The 23,342-nt window shown below is 39.4% G+C and overlaps 1 protein-coding gene across 1 annotated transcript; it reads left to right on the forward strand.

Moving 5' to 3' along the window:
• The first annotated feature begins 75 nt into the window (after positions 1-75).
• On the forward strand, positions 76-17,551 carry LOC125227991. Its single transcript, XM_048132427.1, has 6 exons — positions 76-761; positions 3,685-3,930; positions 4,598-4,711; positions 13,052-13,275; positions 13,453-13,541; positions 14,072-17,551. The coding sequence occupies exons 1-6, from the start codon at positions 624-626 to the stop codon at positions 14,338-14,340; spliced, it is 1,080 nt and encodes a 359-aa protein (XP_047988384.1). The 5' UTR covers positions 76-623; the 3' UTR covers positions 14,341-17,551.
• Positions 17,552-23,342: the final 5,791 nt, after the last annotated feature.

The following is a 23,342-nucleotide window of genomic DNA, read 5'->3' on the forward strand; positions in this document are numbered from 1 at the left end:
GCAATGTGACAGCTATCGCAATCCATTTACCACAAGGTACGTTTTGGAGTGATTTATTTAGTAAATGTCAATGGGAACGTAAAACAGTGTTGGCAGTTTACCACATTTTTTAATTTATATTCTTTTGTTTATAAATAAGTTTAATATAATAATTTTCCTCGATTGCAGTTGAAAATGTACTTTTTGAGTTCCAATTCATGTTACAAATATTCTTTGGTTTGAAGTGTATAAGTAGGTATACATCTATATCATTCGGTCATTCATTCAGTCACTCAAACAAATCAATCAGTCATCTTTTTTTGCCGTTGCGGAAGGAGTCGCCTGTCTATTGCAAAAAATATTATAAAAAAATAATATGACATGCAGAGCGGTATATAGTCAGTTATGGCTGTGAATATTGTTACTGATTCCAATTTTGGCTTTTAATGCGAGGTGGATATTGTGTATAGTTTGTCAAATAAATGAGCGGGGAAGCGGCTGTCAGTGATATTGATTTATTTTTCAAAGAAGTTCAAACATGAGTGGTGGTTTGAGGATGAAGGGGTGCGTGTGATGAGCGGGCTGGTGTGGTGAAGGGACGGAGATCGTGGAAATGCCGGGAAGTGGTAGAATGAGCGGGCAAGATGAAGACTAAGAGTTTCCTGCTGTTCTCGACGTCGGTGTTCGCGACCAGCCTGTTCCTGATCGTGTTCCACTCGCAGCAGCCGCAGTCCATCCAGAATATCGTATCGCAGACGCACCAGCACATCAAGGACTTCCAGGTACTGCACTTGCCTGTTTGTACAAACTTCATTATTTTTTAACAAAGTGTGAAATGGACAAAGATATACTTAAGGGAAACTTTTTTCGTCAGTTTTTAGCTGCGTCAAAATACACTTTGAATAAAAATATTACCTCAGACCACTACAAGCAAGACATACCTCATAAAATAACTTTCATTACCAAAGTAAATTGGCATGCATTTTTTAATTTGTGCCCTAGAGCTGTTATAAGGGCTCAGAAGTCTTGCATGTTGAATAGCTTCTGTTGTTGACAATCTCAGTAATCACTTAATTACAATAAAAAAACTATTTAGAATTATGTTAACGAACATAGAGTCTTTAAACTATGCTATTATTGTTTATGAAGTTAGATAAAGATCAGGCAGGCAAGCATGGTCTCATGATAAATTAAATAATGCCAGGCCGTCCTTTTCACACTATTTGTAAGTGCGATAGGGATGCACCAATGTAATAAAGTTTATCCAACTAGTGTGCTGTCTCAGGGAAATGCCATTAATTTCAGTATGCTATGTAGATGAGAATGGTCTTTATAATGTATACAGAATTGCATTGTTTAAAATAACATACTAGATTTATGATTAACTAAACGTACAACATATGACTGCAGACACAGGTTCTCTTGTCAGAGTTATACCTACTCAGAGATCCTTATTAATGTATATTGACCTGTATGATTTAGAGAAAATTTTTTTTTTTCATTTTCATTTAATTTATAATTATATTAGAAAGCTAAGGTCAGTGTGGGGAAGACCGTCTACCCGGAAAGACCGTCTATTGACTATAACTTTTGTGTTTATATATCTACGCCTCTCACACCTCCGAAGGTATATCAGTTTTTCATCCTTAAGCCATTGGTCTTCAATACATATCCCTAAGACGAACACTAGTTAACAATAAACTTGATTCGTGTTTCGAACTCGAGCATCGAGTTCAACATGGTTCCGCAAAAAATTAGAATAAAATAGAAGCAGTAGGAATATTTGTATATCATATATGTAACGTACTCATTTAATAACCGTTCTTTCTGACTAGTACTATTAATCTACTCAAAACGCGTTCAATTTCTTGTTTTATGTTCTGAAATATGTAACTTAGAAATTGTGCCTACTCAGAAAGTCCGGCATAAAAGAGAAAGGCAAGACCGGCATACGATAAACAAGGAGTTGCCAACCTTTTTTAGGCTTTATTGGAAATAAGTCGAGTGTAAACAATATCAATATATAAGTACGTTTTTGGCTTATGATAATTGTACCGTTTTTGATTTTAACTTCGAAATACAGTTTTGGTAATGATTCGTATGGTGTTACTAATATCATTCGAAAGTATTAAATAAAAATGACATAGTTGTGAAGAATTATAAGTGGTGAACAGAACTAAGCCTACTTGCGATTAAATAACGACTTTAAAATGCCCTTGTAAAAAAAATGACTTGGTATCAACAATGCCAATTTGACGTATTTTAACAAAGGCTGTAATGGATAAATAGTGGGTAGTATTTTTTTATTTAGCATTTAATAGTACATTGTGCATCAAGGGAAGGAACTTGAATATTACTAACGAGAGTAAGTTAAATCGCGACGGCATGCCAGAGCGATTTAAAGACTCGAGTTTGTAATATTCATACTCCCCGAGTTACACACAATGTTTTTCATCACACTTGCAATATAAAAATATGTAAAAAGATAAAAAAAAATTGAATACAGTACTAGAAATTTCATAACTCCCTTGGGAGAACGATTTTTCTATAACTCACGCTCCGCCTGCATGCAAAATCACATTTAGTGTGCGAGTATGATGAAAAAAAAATAACGCATTCATTCATATAAACTGTATCGTTCATATAGACTAAAGCAAAACCAAGCATTGCTAAGAAATGTTACCAAACTAATTCACGTATCTTAATATCCTATTACGTTTTCTTAATAACATAGTTTCAAAAACAGATAAGTAGTTGGATTTATATGAGCCTGTAATATCGTGACTAAATTGTATTCGCTGGTGTTCGTTGGAAAAACAGTATTATGCAATATCTGGACCTGAAAAGAAAAGGTTATGAACCCCATCTACGGGACATATGCCGGTCTTGCCTTATAAATAGAAAAATGCTTATATGTTCAAAATTTCAACGTTATTTTAATAATTATCTAGCACATTCTGCCCCGTTGTTACGTAAAATAACAATGATCATGATTTTGGAACCTAGTCTCATATGAAATTACGCGACAACAAGCACTAGACGGTCTTTCCGTGCTCATCGCGGGAGAACGGTCAACCCGCCGAGCCTTAAAAAATTTGATTTTTATCACTTAAAAGTACCTTATTTCACCAAAATACTGTAAAAGCTTTGTAAAATATAATATTTGCTATCCCATAGGACCATGCGCATTACGCCAGACTGCATTAATTATAGAGTTTTATCCACTCAAACTTTATTTCAAATAAACTATGCCGGTCTTGCCCGCACTGACCTTACAGTTATATTTGGGCTATTTTTTTCAAAGGTGTCCACCCCACTTTTTTGTAACATGGGTATTTTTACGCGATTAATTTTCAGAATCGCGAGGTCTTTCGATCCTCGAAAAAAAAGTCCCAAGATTTCCATACATTTTTTCGAACCTTCCATTCCTTTACCTCCATACAAAATGTATGAAAAAATGGTAACGGAATGGGAAAAAACCTTGGGACACTTTCTTTCTCCCATTAGAATTGAAAGAGCTCGCGATTGTGAGTGGAAACCACATAAAAATTTCCAAATCCAAAAAAAAAGTGGACAACTTTTAAAAAAATGGCCCATTTTCAGCCTATTTTAAATTCTTTATGCACAAAATAATATGAAGTCATAAAAGAAAATACCTCTCCAATTAAAAAAAATCCTACAGAGAACCATCTTATAATGCAGCAGGTTGTGTCCCCACAGGACAACCTCCGAGATGTGGAAGAGAACCACCTGGTGGAAGAGGAGAGATACCTCAAGATGCTGGGGCTCTCGGGGCATGTGGAGCCCTGGCATAACACCACGGTGCCGGTAATAGTGACACACGCCCGGGATGACCCTGCCATGGCGGTGAGCTTTGTGAGGGCGGCAGCGAAGCTGCCCTACACTGTACTGCTGTACAATTTAGGATTAAAGCCAAACTCATTGGCTGTGGTGAGTATAACAACACTTTAACATGTGATATTAGTCTGAACAATATATTTCTACTAGCAATGATAAACATAGATCTGTACAAATACCATTGTAATTGTATCAGATATTTTTGCAGCCCTTGTTTAGTAACATGTTATTGCAGGTGACTCAGGTGACTGTGACCAAGTAGAATAAGTTATCTAAAATTGACAATTGGGCCCTATATATTATTTATTATTTAATAAGCAGGAATGCAGTTAAAAAACTGATATAGCCTGTATCCAGTGATCATTATAACAGTAATCATTGCCGGGTAATAGATGTGATGTGCTTGTCTAGTCTATTTTTAAACTGATTCACATTTTGTGCTGAGACCATGTCTTCTGGGAGTTTGTTCCAAGATCTCTACTTGGTTGCTCAATTTATAAGGGTTACTGTGAGATCTATGACTCTGTAGCTTCTCTAGCACTCTATATATTGTCTCGGAATCCGTGAGAAGCGACTGATAAACCATAGCGCCCGCGCGTATATTTACAATGCCCAATATCTAAAGAGACTGATATGCTTCACTTAAAGTTTTCTCGCAAGGCGGCACAGTCTTTGTAATTCGCTTAGTTAATAAAATCTAAATTATCTAAGGACCAACTGTTTACCCCATCCCTGTTAAAACCTCTACCATTGTTGACAGGTGTCGAGCTACTGCAACTCGTCACGTTGTGCTGTCATCGACTTCGACCTGGACGCTTTCCCCTCTCACGTCAGCGACGAAAGCATCACCGCGTATCGCCCGCTCATCATACAGGTTAGTCTATAATGTCGTTGACTATACATAGTGACGTTATAAATCAGATTGTAAGAAATCTCTTACTGCTTGTCATTTTGACATGGTTGTAGAGTAGCCTAGGTATGGAGCTGAAATATAAGGAGCGAAAGCTTTAAGTATCAGAACTGCACATATAAAAGAAAAGATAGGTGGCGCTGCAATAGCAGGTAGATAAAGGTTTGACAATCTCTTAGCCTTCTCGGTAGTGACCCCGCCTACGGAGCAAGAGGTCCCAGGTTCAAATCCTGATGAGATCTTTTTTATTTTTTTCTACTTTTTTTTAATGTCCAAAAATATTTTGTTTTGTTACAACTTTTCGAAATTTCATTCGCAAGACTTACAACATTACCTACCTAATAATCCTAAGATGAGGCAAACAATGTAAAAGGGCTTAAATTAACATTTGTCTGAATAAAACAATAAATAAACACAAATAAAATATACAAAAAGAAAATTAATGTATAAAAAAAAACAAAAAGCAAAAAGATCGCTGTCAGAATCGAACCCGAGAACATCTGCGTACGAAGCCAGCGCACTACCACGGGACTACGTCTTGACTTGCTCAGTCTGACGAAATCAGCCTAGAGAAAAGAATTTCTAATGTCATGTCACATCGCTGATCATTGAGCGAGACATGCGCTCCAAGCGGAGAGATTTGTAACTGCAATTACAAGGCCTCAGCTGGTCATTTTTGCGATTGTTGTGCAAGGAGGAACATCTGTCGAACAGATGTTCCTCCTTTATACTTCTATTCTCCCTGAGCCTAGGGTTCCAAATGGTTGACTGTAGGTATTACCCGTGCGGTGTGCATGGGAAGAGCTTGCGCAGGACAGGGACAAATGACGCAAACTGATGGTGTTCGACGGACGCAAAATCCACGACAATGCTTGGTTTGCGACACTCGCAAGTAAGCTCGCCAAGCGTCATCAGCGCGATACGTGTTCGCAGAGTGCACACTTCACCTGCCCGAGTTGTGGTCGTGTTTGTCGCTCCCGTATTGGCTCACATAGCCATGAAAAACGCTGTCGCCCCACTTGACACTGCATGTATAGTCTGTTATGGACTTTGAGGCCAATAGAGAGAGAGTGGTGCTGGCACCTGAGAAGAATAACACCATCTCATCTCGGGACACTGTTGCCGGCTGATAGGCACATGGGCAAGGCTCGCCGTATCCTTCGCGGGGTCGATGCTCACGACTCTCACGGGACCTGTGTACGCCGCCACCACAAAAACACCCTTGATTGGTGTTAACTGAATTATGAAGATAATTATTTCTATCTCGACTCTCGAGTAGATAAGTTGGATTCGTAGGCATTTGTGGGATGCGGGAATCCCACCTCCACCTCGTTCTACTAAACTCATACTATAGGAAGGGGGTATACACTGTACTGTCTACCCACTATTAAACCTGTAATGTGCTGTATGGAGACGAAGAGTCGCCTTAGCGGCAAGCCACACACAGGCGACGCACGTCGTAAGGGACTATCCAAACACAGGCGACGCAGGTCGTAAGACACTCGGGCGGCGCGGCGCGGGCGTCCGTTCCGCGTCTTACGACGTGCGTCGCCTGTGTGTGGCTTGCCGCTTAGGACGGCGAACATTCTACCGCACCCAGGTCATCACTTACCATCAGGTGTGATCGTGGTCAAACGTCTACCTATTCAGAAAAAGAAAAGAAAAAACCGGCCAAGAGCGTGTCGGGCCACGCTCAGTGTAGGGTTCCGTAGTTTTCCGTATTTTTCTGAAAAACTACTGAACCTATCAAGTTCAAGTTCCTAGAAAGTCTTTATAAAGTTCTACTTTTGTGATTTTTTTCATATTTTTTAAACATATGGTTCAAAAGTTAGAGGGGGGGGACGCACTTTTTTTTCCTTTAGGAGCGATTATTTCCGAAAATATAAATATTATCAAAAAACGATGTTAGCAAACCCTTATTCATTTTTAAATACCTATCCAACAATATATCACACGTTAGGGTTGGAATGAAAAAAAATTTCAGCCCCCACTTTACATGTAGGGGGAGTACCCTAATAAAACATTTTTTTCCATTTTTTATTTTTGCACTTTGTCGGCGTGATTCATATACATATTGGTACCAAATTTCAGGTTTCTAGTGCTAACGGTTACTGAGATTATCCGCGGACGGACGGACGGACGGACAGACAGACATGGCGAAACTATAAGGGTTCCTAGTTGACTACGGAACCCTAAAAAAAGGTGTCATACTCAGATGTTTGTATACAGAGCCGAGATTAGCGGATGAGCGGCGAAAAAAATGGTCAATCGTACAAAGTGGGAAACAAAGTAGGCAATCAAAATGACTGCAACAAAAATATGCATTAACCATGTTTATGGCACATGAAGTGCACTGCTTATCTGTGTTGTTATCGACGGTATAGAATGACAAGTGGTTAGTTAGCAATCGTTTAACAGATTCATTGCAACGCATATCAGCGTGGTCAACCGCACGGAGTCCAGTTTCCTAATTATAAAGATGGTATTCATATTAAGTACATCATATGCACCTACGGTCAACCAATTGGAATTATAGGCTTCCCTAGAACTAGAACCCTGTCTCATTGATCATGCTTTATTTTCCATACAATCAATTTTGATGTTAACTGTGAAAAGGTTCTACAGTAGCCAGAAGCAGGCGGGCTGTCGATCATGTATCGCGTTCATTCAGCCCAAAGGATCTGTAGGACATCCTAAAGTATAAGACATAATTATTTACCTACTTGGCTTAATTATCATTATTCATTACGCAATAACGAGTAGGTATACGTTTGAAAGTATCATCACAAGAAACCACACCCAAGCAAATTATATTTTTGCCACTTTGGCCTTGAAACACAAGTGTCTTATATTGCGAATATTTTTAGAACCTACGCGTTGGTAAAAAGACTCAAAATTATTTTATTGGACGCTACGGAATCGAGGTCATAGGATCAGATGTAGCTCGCGGCAAAACGTATGGTTTTGTAAAAGATATGGGATAATTTGTGTTTATCCTTCTTAGAAACAAAATGAAAGACCACTTAAGACTGGGAATTTCTACCCGACAGCGAAACAAGGGGGTTATGACTGATACGCGTTCCTTAGAAAAAAGGTCTTGACAGACTAACAGACGGACTGATGGATGGTAAATAAGTGAATTGATCTTAGAAGGGTTGCTTTTTCCTTTCGAAGTACGGAATCCTAAATCTGTAACCTAACCACAAAATTAAAATTTTGAAAAAACCCCCGACCGCGATTTAGTGGACCGATTTTCATGAACCATGGCTAAGAACACTCCCGACTAACACAGCTTTCAAATAAAAAAAACGAAATCGAAATCAGTTCATCCGTTCAGGAGCTACGATGCCACAAACAGACACACACACAGACAGACAAACAGACAGACAGACACGTCAAACTTATAACACCCCGTCGTTTTTGCGTCAGGGGTTAAAAATGTATCTAATAATACCAGAAAACAAAAAAAAAACACGTAAAGAATAGCAATTTTAATAACAAAACTACCGTGAGACACTTGCCATGTGAAATCGGGTAACTCACGTAAAATTGTCGAAAATAGCCGACATGTTTCACACCGTAACGAAGAGCATCTTCATTGAGCACACGCGATGCGATGAGCGATCTTCGAGAATTTTACGTGAGTTACCCAATTTTACAAGTTTAAAAAAACACGACGTATAAAAAGTTGAAGTGCGAATCGCCATCTCAAATTTATTTGGGACAGTCTCCCTACCAGTCACCCTAGTGTGTGTGTGTGTGGTACAATACAAGTTCCTAAACTTTCATCAACAAACATCTGAAAATTTAATGACAGAATAACATCGACTGTCGTCAGCTCGTACCTTTCCAACTTAAATTTAAATCATATTATCATGTTAAAAGGTATATTTTAGTGTATCACACGTTTCTACGGCTGGGTGTCACGCGTTGACGATTAGGTTCCGTTTTGGTGTCATTAATTACATTACGACCTTCGCGTGGCAGACTGTTGTCTATTCACGATGACTACCGCCTGGGAACTATATCAATGTAACTTACCTACCACGTGGTGCTACAGAGTCTTGGTCTATCTCTAATCCTCGAGCGAGAGGCATAAGGGAGCCGTGAATCAGATACCTAACAGTTAGATTTTGAGGTCCTCTAGGTCCTCTGATAAAGATCGTGCGAACCTATCATCCTTTTATCGGATGTAGGATGGATTTCATATGCAAATGTCAAAGATGGTGCATGTTTTTTTTATGCAACTGTTAATGTATCGGATCAGATATCGGATCAGATAATGTGTAAACGCACTAAGACTGCGTTTCCGTCGGATTTATGCTAGGAGTAATAGCGAGGGAATTGTTAAGAACCAATAGAATGACTTTAGCAACAACGAAACGTAGGTACAGTAACCGGCATAAAAAGTGATGATTTCTGTAGCTTGTCGCTTTTAATAGTTTGACAATTTCGTATGACATTTCAAACAAGACGTTAATATGACAAGGTACATAAATCATCACTTATGCCGGTGACTGTACTATACTATTATACACGGTGAAATAAAAAGGACCGTTTATTTCACCCTGTATACTAGTCTAGATATAGGTTTGTAAATTGCTAAAACTAACCTCCTATTTAAACTGGCCTCTTAGGCATTGTTGTTCATAATATTCGGCTTAGGGAGCTAAAATAGCTACTATGTAAATATTTAGAAACGTACTTCAGTGTATCCCCTATGCTCAGCATGGCTCTATATTTACATGTTCTCAATCATTTCCTGAAACAAAATCCATAGGTATGGTAAAATGGGGTAAGAATAAAAAATACTTCCATTTGTACTCTTTGCCATGTAGTAGTAATTATAGCACCTTCTGAACGAGCTCGCTTCATCGTACGCCACGTCTTCGCCTCGGCTAATCTGAGACCCATGAGTAAGCCCATTTATAAGTTAAAAAAATAGGTAATAACTTAGTTAAGGCGTGAAAATAGGCTACGCATTGGGTATGTTTAATGTTTAATGTAAATGTAGTTATAGCATATAAATATATGTTGCCACGCCCTTATAGGGTCCATGAGCACGTATACCTACTTTGTAACATCTTATAACACCATGGATGCAATAAATAGATATGAATATGAATATAAATATAGCAATGTTAGGATGCTATTGTACGAAATAATTATATTAGGAAATGGCGTAAGGAAAAATAACGTAACGCATTGGTTTTGTCAATAAATCTTTACAATGACACATATAGGCGCGTATTTAGACTATTTAGCCACGGTTGTTTGCAAACCCTGTTGCAAAACGATAACGCCTAAACAAACACTCATGTGGAGTGTACTTATAGATTACGCAGACACACGTTTACTTACTATGCGCTCTTATCTATAATATTACCTATCTATACCTATCTACTTAGTCACAAAAACTGACCAGAAAAAATCTAATATAGTAAAATAATCAGTATTTCCTGACTGATAACACTTCCTAAAAAAAACGTATTACCATTAATTCAATCATGCACGAATCATCTATCTATCTATCATTCATTCAATCATGCGCGGGTCCAGCCTAGATCATACAAATTGACTCCCTTATTGAAGCCTGGACTGAGCACACACATTGCTCACGTGACCTCTCCAGAGATGCACTTCACAAACTCACACATGCCGTCCTATCTTCGTTTTCATTGCGAAACGTCACATGCCGCCTGAATTAAGATCTAAACGTAGAGTTGCCATCTTTAAAATTTGGTATCCCAAAACAAGACGTGTGATATATTGATAATCCTGGATTTTAGAGTCCAAAAACCGGACATGTCAAAAAAATTGGTGGCGGCGTTCGGGCACAGAGCGTAAGCGTATTTTTTTTTACTAAGCTTACTCATCATATATATCACAGACAAGATTTAAAATAACCCGAACTACGAATGAAACCCCGCCCAGACGCTCCCCGGATGCCCTAGGACTTAATCCGGGGAAACCCAGACGGATGGCAATCCTATCTAATTGTCACCAGTTCGTCGCAGGATAAAGTACTTACCGTAAACTTAGCTACTAGGTCACTCGTCCTAAACTCGACCTGGTTCTTACCTAATCATTATCGACATGAATTTCCACTGCAGTAATGACATTTGACGGCAACTTTATAAGCGAAAAGCTGTAAATGCATAAGCTGAAGTTTTACTATTATGATCCTTCACTCGTTTAGTTTAGATCTAAGGTGGGAGAACACGATTGTTCTTTTGTTTCAGAGTAGTATGTAAGTCAAAGCGGAGTGTGCATAACCGCATGGGTGTAGTATGTTATTAGCGTCACGTCACACTGCCGTTGATGAAGTTTACAGGACGCTATTTCATTTGTGTTCGTTTTTAAAATGAAAATGCGACTTCCAACTGACAGCGTTAAAAGTTTAACGCTCAGTGTTGCCAACTCGAAGTTTGAAATACTCCTTTCTATTTTCATTTCCACATTTGTTTCAGTTTCACTTCTTCCGGAGGAACTCCACGCAGTATTTTTTGTTCTCAATATTCTTTCTCGGAACTTATTATCGATACGGTCGACATTAAATTCCGATGAAGTATCGGGTTTTTGAAATTTACCTGATATGGAGTAGGTACCTATCGAGATAGCTTGAAACCCGAAAAAGACCAGAGTCATAGGAACCAAGACTAATACCAAGCTAAGTTGGATGCGATTTCGACAGCCTCGTCACAGTCAAAGTTCGAGTTCGATGAAATTATGACGTTTATTTCATCCTCGCACAGGCGGGGTTATCAACAACATAGCTTTGCCAGTCTTCCCAACGAAGTCGCGGATAGAATCTAGTTTACCATAGTTTAGGTATAACTACACCGGAAAATCTAAGTACCCTTATTACTTGTCTCCAAAGGCCGAGTAGGAAATGGTTGTGTTTTTTATCGTTCCGGCCATTAATCGGCGCGGCCAAGGCTGGCAGACGGCCGATAGACGCGACGACGCCGTTTACCTACATTACGCCGTGTGACGTCAGGCTAATACTTGAGTAGTCGTTGGCAGATATATCAATGCTGACAAGGCGCTCACAAATATCTGACCATGCCTCTCATGCGCGGATCCAGGGGGGGGGTCATGGGGGTCATGACCCCCCCCTGGAGCCTAGGTTGGCCATACAAATAGACCACGTGACCCCCCCTCTGGGGCTTGGGCCTTTACCACGTGACCCCCCCCTGGGCACGAAGCTGGATCCGCGCTTGATGCCTCTACTATTAATGGATTCGTCAATGTACATGGCGTATTACGGAAGAAGGGAAAAATTAACGCCGTATGGGAAAAACGAACCTAGCGTTAGACTTTTTGAGCTGCTGCATTCCGATATATTTTGATGGCGCGGAACCAAGAAACAAAATCCAATGGAAAATAAAATAATAATGTACAGTAGGTTGGTAGTGTTGCATCGTCCCGTATAAAATTAAAAGCTACACCTTTTAATTCTTTTAAATGAGTAAATTTAAGGACAATAATTAACTTTATCTTTGTGCAAGTTGCAGTGAGCTAATCTTCAAGTTTATGTAAATTGCGGGTTACAAGGTTCATTTCATTTGCATCACTTTGCGAAGGTACTCATTGTTCACAAACACAATATTGCGAAATTCTCCTGTGCGTTGGAAATAAAAAATAATAATAAATTACATAAATATTTTAGTATGTATTTGGATATGTATTTGTATATAAATATTTCGATGAAAGGCAAACTCGGTACCTAATCCAATAGCTGTAATAGGCTCATTAGGCAACTAGTCGCTTGTGTGGCATTCACGAACTGAGGTAATCCTGTAATGATAATCTTTCGGGACATTAAAAATTAAACAACCGTGTAAAAATATTTCTTGACAAAATAGTACATTACATCAGACGCCGGGAAAATGAGAATTTCCGGCCCGAGCGAGGCCGGATAGGGATACGAGGCCAGGAATCCGTTTTCACGCCGAGGCATGTATAGTGCTTTTCTCAAACATACAATGAAATAAAAAAAAATGCTCTAAAGGACAATATTTTATAAAAAAAAGTTACTTTGCAGGCCTAGGCCTAAAAAATAATATGAAATCCCTTTACAGTCCTCTCGAGTTGTTGCGCCCAAAAAGCAATACTTCCCAGTCCATTTTAAGGAACGTAAAGACAATATTTCATTGCATGTTTGAGAAAAAAACATATTTTGCATGTTACTTACTTTTCTTAAGATTTCAATTGTTCTCAAATTTGAATAAACTTTAACTTACAGACACTTAACTATGTTGTTGATATTGTTATTTCTAACACGATTTCGTTTGCCCACAGCACGCGTTATCCCGAGTGGGCGGCGTGATCTTCGCTGAGCCCAACCAGCGCTGGACTGGCTCGCCGGCCTCTCTCACCGCTCTGTGGACGAGAGCGGCCCACTCCGGGGTACTGGCGTACCCTCGGCGCGCCGCCGTCACGTCCTTCACTCACCCGAGGATGTTCCACTACCTCAACGCGGCGCTAGACGACTTCCTCTTCGTGCAGATGCTGGAACTCACAAGGTTTGTTAAATATCTATTATAAACATTTATTTCAACTAACATTGATTCAAGACGCATCTTTGTCATCTTCGACTCCTATTAGTGTCATTTTCGTGTATATAAAAGATATCCAACTAATTATCCTGGTCACGGCACCAGCATGTGACTGTCCGCTGAACGATTTCATATCGATTGCAGGTTGTTAGTGGCGGACACGCCGGCCGTGAAGGAGGTGATGCGGCCGTGGGTGCAGTGCGCGCTCACGCAGGACTGCATCATGCCTATAGGTACGTCAACCTCAACGAATGTGAACCTTACAGAAACGATGTATAGGTTTGCAATGTTTTCGCATTTTCTATGTATTACTAGCTTTTGCCCGCGGCTTCGCTCGTGTTAAATTCGAAAATTGCGGAATGCTCCATACAAAATTCCAACCCCCATTTTAGGGAAGTAGGGGGTTAGAAAGAGACAAAACAAATAAAAAAGTAGCCCGTGTCACTCTTCATCCCTTTAGCTTTATCTCTACTTAAAAAAATCACGTCATTTCATCGCTCCGTTTTGCTGTGAAAGACGGAGAAACAAACACACACACTTTCCCATTTATAATATTAGTATGGATTTTGAAAAGAAAAAAAATCACCGTATCGTAAGCGCCAAGGACACTCACATTCCCAGTTAATAACAAGAAGCTAATTTGTTAACTTCAGACAGAAACCTATACGTAAATGTGTTTCATGCACTATTTCACATCACATGGCGACCCTGCCCATCACATGGCCTCTCTTATGCTCCAGTTTAAAACAGTATTATGTCACAGGTGCTCAAGCAGCCGGCGGTTGTCGCTTCGACAAGAAGCCTCAATACCGCTACTCGGGCTGCCACGGGCAGGACGCCTCCGCGCTCAGCATCATCCTCGGCCTCCGCTCCGGCTTCGAGGAGTCCTCCTACGCCCCGAGGGGAACCGTCGCCTGGAGGAAGGAGGACCAAGCTGACGCTAGCAAAGCGCTAGCGGCGCTACAGAAGAATGCTACCGAGGAAGCGCGGACGGATCGCAGCGAACGACAGGTCAGCCTGCCACAACAATAGGAAACCCGTATCTCAATACAGTTAATGAGTAGTTAAAAAACAATTGAAGCTGTGTCTACCCATTCAGCGACAGAAGATTCGCGAAGGGCCAGTCTGATGCCAGTAGGGCGCTGGCGGCGCTGCAGATGAATGCCACCGAGAAAGCGCAATGAACCCGTATCTCAATGCAATTGTTTATGTATAATTAAAAATAAAGCTGTGGCTATGAGAAGGAATATCAACCCATTCAGCGACCCTGAAGAGGTGTGTTTAAATACCTTGGATCTCAAAGTTTTATAAAAATATCGACAAATTGTTAAGACACATGTAAAAAATATCGCGGCCTTAGAGCGTTTTCACTTTATCCGATCCGATGTCGGATGTAGAAACGATGTCAAAGGCAAAAATCAAAGATGGCGCCTTTAATATATCGGTCCTACATCCGATATCGCATCGGATAATGTGAAAACTTAGACGTCTACGGGATTACAAAAAAGTTCCTTTGTTTTGTTTTAGTAGGCTTGAGCTACTAACTTTATAGTTTTGTTTATTTTGTATACTAACTGCAACACCCGTGTCAGGCCAATGACAGGCCTTATTTTATTACAATAAGGTTCACGAAAGGCCAGTCAACGATGTGAACGACATATAAATCAGTAGAATATTTTAGGCAATAGTTCCACCAAAAACGAGCAAGCGATGAGCTATCAGCGATAGAAACGCACAAAAGATAGCGCGAGCGATTTATAGTTCACGTTCACTCGCGCTATCATCGCGTCTCTTTTATTTACGCGGGAGCGACTATCTTTTGTTCCTTTCTATCGTCGATAGCTCATCGCTTACTCGTTTTTCGTGAGACCAGTGCCTTAGGGAGTAAAATCTAGCTAGGTCAGGGAAGCTATGAAAACAAGGTGGTCAATACATCTGACGCTTACGGCTGTGACGGAACAAATTGAACATTTAGATTAGGTTTTCCTTTATTGAAGATTTTACATCACATCATATTATTTTAAAATTCAGTCCCTTTGTCATAGAATATGCTTATAACCCTCTGTACCTACTACCTACCTATAATATAAAAGAACACCTATATCGACATTTCCTTTTTGCCACGGCAGACACGCTGAAGTTTACACACTAGGTTGGATGTTTACAGGATATAGCTATTTAAAAAAAACCTGTAAACGGGTTGAAAAGGGGATGAAAGTATGTATGGGGATCAAATTTTATTTTGAGTTAGGAACATGAAACTTGGCAAAAAGTTAATAAATTAGAATAGGAGAAAAGTAATCTCAGCGTTTTTGGATATTCATCCCCCAAGGGGGTTGAAAAAGGGATGATCGTTTGTATGAAGAACAAGTTTTTTTTAGTTTAAATACAATAATAGTGATTTCTTGGTTGTTGATAATTCGTTCCCTGGAGGTGTTAAAAAGGGTTCAACTGTTTTATTTAAATCGACGAACTCGAAGCTTCGTAAAATGACAGTTAGACTAATAAAAGAAAAACGAATTCAGTATTTTCGGAAATTCATCTCCTAAGGGGATTAAGTGGAGGACGAAAGTTTGTTCTATTTTAAGAAGCCGCAACTTCGGCAGGAAACTGGGCTTTCCTAAATTTGGGAAATAAACCCACGCTAACGAAGTCCTGGGCATCGGCTAGTGTCTCTATATGTTTTGTCATACCAACTTTGATTAAATTATTTAGATCATTTATAATGAGTAGCTGATTTGACTGCGACGGGTAGTACACTCGCCATCAAATATATCGGAGCGTCAGAGGTGCTCACTAATATCTGTTTGCGTAGCCGAATGCACAAATGCTCACGAAACGCTCACAATAATATCTCTTTCGTAGCTATCTATCTCTATAGCTCTTGCGTATTGGCGCGATAGAGCCAGACTGCCTTTCTACGGCATGTCGCGTCGCAGTAATTCCATTCGGCTACGGGGCCTGAACGCGCCTCTATTGTCATGCCGAGAGGCGTGTTGAGATATTTTTGAGTACCTCGAGCGCTCGTATACACCTATCCGATGGCAACCTTACTACCCGTAGCAGTCAAATTAGACTACCGTAGGTATTGTTACTAAGAATGTAAATACGTGTAAATTATAAATCAAACGCAATGTTGATGCAAATTCCGCATTGCTTTAGTAAATATTCAGTATTGTTTTACAGCGATTGTCTTGAGTTCTATTATCCTTATTTACTCGAGTATAATTACTTTTCAATGTCAGGCACCCATAACAAGTGTTACTTACAAAACATACTCGGGGTTCTTAATCTAGAGCAGTTGAAGATTATCTTTTGTCGTCCTATATAAATAAGTATTTAACAGCGTTATTTTTTTCACCACTCGTGTGCCACCATCACGTTCCGCCATCTTAGCGGTTGTAAAACCTGAAGTGTACATTTTTATGATGAATACTCATTAATCATAACTGACATTTAGTTGAGATAAGTTTCAGATTAGATATTTAATTGCCGATTTGTATATATAATTTATGCCTACGTTATTTTCAACGACACACTCAAACGGGCTCCAATGTAAAACCTAACTATACTTATCCCCTAGAATTCTTAAGTCTCCGCAACACATGAGCGTTTTAACAGCGTAGTGTGAGTGGAGTGCGATGCGAGCGTATCTTGCGGCTCGCTTTGATCTCGTTCGACTTCTCTCGGGAGAAACTCGCGCGCGGCGTCAGCCGGGCTCCCTTATCGCGCCCTGTACGCGCTCATTTGTGGCGGAGGCTTTTGGGTCTCCACATACTTGTACTAGCGTCTCCCGAGCTCTCGACTAGATACCGGCGCTCACAAGAGGCTGTGTGTTGGCCCTTATCCGTATCAACATTATATTAAATCGATTACGGTTATGACTCGTTCTTTCTTGACAAATAATAAGTTGCGCTGTCATAACAACTTCCTTTGCGCCGACTGCATAGATGTTAATTGAAATAACTATATTATTATTTTCCTTCAGCATATATGAACTGGCTGGAAATCACTATCTTTACTTTTAGTGAAGTGATATGTTTAGTATCAGTACAGCCAACTGTCTGCTCTGGCCTTTATTGTATGATAGGTTCGGCATCTAACGAAGTAGCCTAATTCAAGTATGAGGTTGTTAACTTTGTCAAGCAATGAACAACGTTTTTATGCGTCGAACTAAACACCTATAAGAAAAACACTACACTAGCATATTTCCAGCATTTGACGTGTGAGTGACTCTTATAGTGAACATCACAGAACTTAATTTAGATAGAAGAAACAAATTCATATATTTGTATAGGGGCCGAGCGTGTCAAATTTTGTACTGAAGTTGATTCTTGCCTGTAATTTTAAATATGTCTCAGGCTCTTGATTGTTCATAATTTTTGTGTTGTTGCAATTGAATATCACGTAACGAGGCATTTTTTATGTTTTGGTTGACTTCAACTTACAAAGATTGACGCCCGAAAGCTGCAAGCTGCGAGTAAAGACGGACAACTCAGTGGATTTCACTGAGTTCATTTGACACGCTAAATAGATACGTTTGCTTGATCTATGGTATATATGACATCTGTGGTGAACATAATTATTATACTGATAATGAACGAAAGATCGAACGTTTTGTTTATATTTGTAAATACGGAATAATGTATAATTGTGTAAAAATGTATAATTATCAATCTTACAATTTTATTGTATAGTCTAATTTATATCGCACAAAGTTTTGTGTATCGCATCTTTTGCTTGTACATTTTAGTGTTAAATTATAACAATCAGTGTCACTACGGAAATGTGGCACAGAGGGTTTAGGGGCTACCATCAATCTCTTCAATAATGCTTAGGTACCATGCCAATATTAACTGCGTTAAAAAACGGTGACTATACAGACAGACAGAACTTTACGTGTTTATCTAATTTCTAATAGGTAGCAGTGTAGTGAGGGTACCTATTCTGAACCATTTTTTTTTTCAAACTTCAAGGTACTTAAGTCTTAGGTACATTTTAGTACAATAAATGTCGATTTATTGTGATTGGTGGATTTGAAGTTTGCTGTTAGACAGCCTCAGTATATCGCCGCCTGGCTAAAATACGATTCAGAAAACCCTCATTCTTTTAAATAATGTTGACAGTTGTTTCATAAAGAATCGGCGTTCTAAAGCCAGGCAATGTAGAAGAGGTTGATAGCACCGAAACCGGCTTATATTTACCTACTTATTAAATATCACGCCTAGTATTTTAGATTTATGTACTACCTTTTTATATAGTGACATGATTTTCAGACCAGAAAAGTTGTGCAAAGTAAACTTAAAGATATAATTTTACACACCTGCCTAAGACTCATTACATGGATATCAATCATTATTTATTAATCCTGTGCAACTTATAGACGCTTTCGAAACGTTGGGAAAGTTTCCAGACCTTTCAAAAATATATATTAAGAAGTTTCCGAAAATGTTCCAAGTTTGCAAACTTTCTTATCACACACGCAGTTGAGAAAATGTCAAGTTTTATTTTAATAAACACATTGCTGTTATATCGAGACAGGTCTTTTTTGACTACTTGTACGTTTGTATCTCAATTTTTATATTTTTGGAGATATTTTTGTGCCCGAACCAATTTTGCCTATGCTGTAATGATCTCATCTAGTGTCATGTGAGCTTTTATAAATTCGCACTCTTTGCCGTTTCTAAACTTTTACCGCCGACCGCTGTCTATGAAAAGTATTAACATGTATGTATAGCGTTCAAATGTAAAAAGGAAACGCAAAAGAATGATTTCAGTGAGATTTAGACCTAAACGATACCGCGATGTAGCATCATAGGTCCGTAGAATTTTGATTGTTTCATTGCAGTTTCCAAAGTGATGCACGATGTATTTTACTAAAAATAAGTTGAGTTAAAATGATCAAAACCTATGAAAATGATCGATTTTAGATAGTTCATCTAGGGTAGATAAGTTGAGTTGAAGTAAATTTTCTTAATAGTTCATAGAAATGAGAGTTTCTGGTCACGGCTACTTTTTTTTTAAATGAGAATCGTGAGTTTTTAACACTGACGAGTATAGAGACTTAGAGACATGAACACATTATTAATAAAATGAAAAATAATAGGTTTTCACCGCATGCAATTTTAAGAATAAGGTTTTTACTGAACGGCCTCGAATAATGTTTAGCGATCCTTTTTCTAAATATTTTGTACAATATATGAGTACATCGCAACCCGCCTCTGTCCGCCATAAGAATAGTGTAATAGTAATATAGATGTTACGGAGTATGTAAAGTTTATGAGATCTAGTCTTTAGTACCAAATAAGGACGCTGACAGGTGCGCGCGCGTCGGTATTGTTAAGTACATTGAGTTTTTTTAGCGTAGCATTCAGTTCAGTGTGCAGCCGATATTGGGCGTACAGCGGCGCGGGGCGTGCGGCGTGCATGGCAAACAATTGAAACTCTTACATGTGTCCAGAGTCGACGCTGCGTAGCGTGCACAAGGGTGAGCCCGCCCGGCTGCGCGCCAAGCCTATCGGGCATTCGCTCAAGTCTGACACTTAATTTTCCCTTTTTTAAATAATGATGACAATGTGGCATGATGGCATCTAACGCCGTGGCTTGCGTGGGCGAAGGTCGCGCGATGGTCGGCGATGCGACGCATACGAAATCAAACCTTATCGATATGGAAGTATGAGACGCGACGGCGACGGTCGCGCGACCATCGCCCACGCAAGACACGGCGTAAGCAACTGAAACTTAAGTGTGTAAAATGACGTAACAGCTATCTCAATCAATACATTATTACATACAAATACATGATACAAAATTTTTGCTTAAATATTTATTCGTAACTTATGGTAATTTTGTAGAGATAGTTTTGAATTTTATGTCAATTATAAGGTGGCGCACACACCTGGCGGCGATAGCAATAAGTGATGGCAGCTAGTACTTGTAAGCGCGCAAGCTTGTACATTATAGATTTAAAACATCTTTAAACTACGTGTGAACCGACATCAGAACGATGTTCTAAGGCACTGGTCCCACCAAAAGTGAGTAAGCGATGAGCAATTGCGATAGAAGCGAACAAAATATAGTGGCTCCCGTGTAAATAAAAGAGACGCGATGATAGCGCGAGCGAGTTCGTTGCCAAGCGATGAACTAGAAATCGCTCGCTCTCTATTTTATTTACACGAGAGCTACTATCTTTTAGAATATCGCCGATAGCTTTTGGCTGGACCACTGCCTAATTCTGTAATTCAAGTCATCGTGCGTTTTTGCTACGATTTACGAAACATACCTTTAAGTATACGTTTTCGAAATGCACGATGTCCGAATATAAAAAGACAGTGTAGGTTAGAATTGACCGAAGTCATGGTCAGTTTATTTTGAAGAGTTCGCTCGCGGTGAAAGATGTTTTATTTCTGCTAGGTTCTAGTCTGGACTGATGGGGAAGCAGGTGAGACTGAGCATCCCGAGAGCGTTTTCACTTTCTCCAATCCGATATCGGTTGTAAGAAGGATTAGACTTATATTGACCGGGATATAGACCGTGATTACCTTTTTGATTTTTGTCGAGCTCCCGATATTTCGACGCAGTTGCATGCATCATGATCACGGAAAAAACCCGGTCTATATCCCGGTCAATATAAGTCTAATGAAAATAACCGTGAATCATTCAAAACTCTTATTGTAAGAAGGATGTCAAAGATGGCGGCTCTAATGTATAGGATATCGGTCCTACATCCGATATCGGATTGAATTATGTAAAAACGCACTGAGATCATTATTTAAAGTTTAGGAATTGTCAGCTTGCAGTGTGGTACATCGTCTCGCTTCGTTAATGAAAAAGCATTTGAACATCGGATGATGTACAATAATGGTGTGACGATTTCTATTGGGAAATGAATTTGTCCATAAGGTCGATTATCGCATCCTTACGGCAAACATGTTTTAACAATCTATGACTTTGTACGGTACATATGATAAATAAAAATTAGAAAAACTGTCAATTGTAATCGATTTTTCAGCATCAATGACCAAATAGTGACATAAAAGAATAACAGCATATGAAAATGCGTCTTTTATATTTTTCTTGCTGTACTTTAAGATCTAAAGTAATTTTCTCTTTACTGGGGAAGTACCGAGTATATTATAGCTATATTGTAATGCACATAAGTTTAAGTCGTGCGGACTGTATTATATTAACAATTTATAAAATAAGCATTAAAACAGTATCTGTATATAGTAAAGAGATTATGCTAATGTTTTTGAGGTTCGCGCGACTTTTTGGCCATTGCATAATTTATAATTAATATTGCATTACTACAGGTCGATTCCTGAAAGCTGGCAAATGGAATGAACATAACTTTTATTGTATCAGTGACAGCTGTCTCGATAAACAGTCGTAACTGTCAAGAGCTACCATATTATTGGTTAATCTGTCACACATGCATTTTGTCATTCACTCATTCGTTCCATTCATGCCAGCTCTTGTGAATTGACCTTTAGGCACTGGTCCCACCGCGAGCTAGTAAACTATGAGCTATCGGCTATAAAAACGAACGAAAGATAATCACTCCGATAACTAAAAGAGACACGGCGATATTAATAGCTCACCGCTGGGCGAGTAGCTATAAACATCGCCGTGTCTCTTTTATTTACACGGACGGGTGTGCTTATCTTTTGTTGGTTTTTATAGCCGATAGCTCATAGTTTACTAGCTCGCGGTGGGACCAGTGCCTTATATTTTTACATTGTATTGTATGTAAATCAGTGAAACTCCCTTACTAGTTTATTACAGATTATCAATCAATCAAAAAAACTATAGTGACAAAAATATGTATACACGACTTTATTACCTATACGTTAAGGTTGTGCATACATATTTTTAGCACTTTGTCCGCAACTCTATTTAATACCAGCCCCTCTAGCACAACTTGCCTCGTCGCGCGCGGGTCCATACTTAAAGGCGCGCTTCATGTATGGAGTCGCGCGCGACATGGCAAGTTATGCTAAAGGATACAAAAATAAGGAGTCATATTATGGGGGTTTTACTGAAAACTAACATTGTGACCTACAATGTACACGCTGTTTCGCATAACATTTTGCTGAGATATTATATATTTCAAGCTGTTTATCTCATTATCTAGCAATGCCATATATTTGGAAATATTTGTCATCGGCTCTGGTCTTGAGGTTTTATATTGTACGCGTAAGATATCAATGGACAGTGATAGATATTTATTAAAGTATGATTATGATGAATGAATTTATCTTTTTATGTGTCTTTTACCTTACTAATAGTCCCACAACGGTTCATTCTACCATCGAGAGAATAAGATGACGCGCCGCTGACAATGGTCTAACCCACTTAACCCTACCAGGTGTTATAACACCGATTCTTTTTTTTGGTTTTTTCTAGTGGGTAAGTTACAATATACCAAAATATCCCGAAAAATCCGGGGGTAAGAATTTTTGCATTTAGGGTTATCTGGGCTAAGGCGACAGCTGAGTTGCGGCCATAGGTCGGAGCGAGACAGCAATCTGACCTTTCGTTCGCACCTATAGCCGCCGCTCGCCGCTGTCGCCTTTAAATTTAGAACTGTAGAACAGACCCGTAGCCGAATGGCATTTCTGCGACGCGAAACGCAGAAACGTAGTCTGGCTCTGTCGCGTCAATACGCAAGAGCGATAGAGATAGATAGCTTCGAAAGAGATATTACAGTGAGCGTTTTTGCTAGGCTTGTGCCGTTTCGTTCGTTGATCGGAGCGCTCCGATCTCGTTCAATCGCTCCCACGAACTAGTTCGCTCTTTTAGGTCTTTTGCTCATTTAGTTCAGCCAGACCAGTGACCACTGCGGTCGGAAAGATCAGAACGAATGGGACCGAATAGTGTCGAAATTATACGAATAGTCCACAGATAGTAACATTCCGGACCGAAAGGTTGTAAGTAACCGAAGTTTAATATGAAAACTTGACGTTTTTGTGTTGCTCTGCTAAGTAGCTCTCGCTCTCGGTCGGCGCAGTCACACACTCATTCTCGATCCAAAC

Source organism: Leguminivora glycinivorella, chromosome 7 (genome assembly GCF_023078275.1).
Source record: "Leguminivora glycinivorella isolate SPB_JAAS2020 chromosome 7, LegGlyc_1.1, whole genome shotgun sequence".
Lineage (NCBI taxonomy): Eukaryota > Metazoa > Arthropoda > Insecta > Lepidoptera > Tortricidae > Leguminivora > Leguminivora glycinivorella.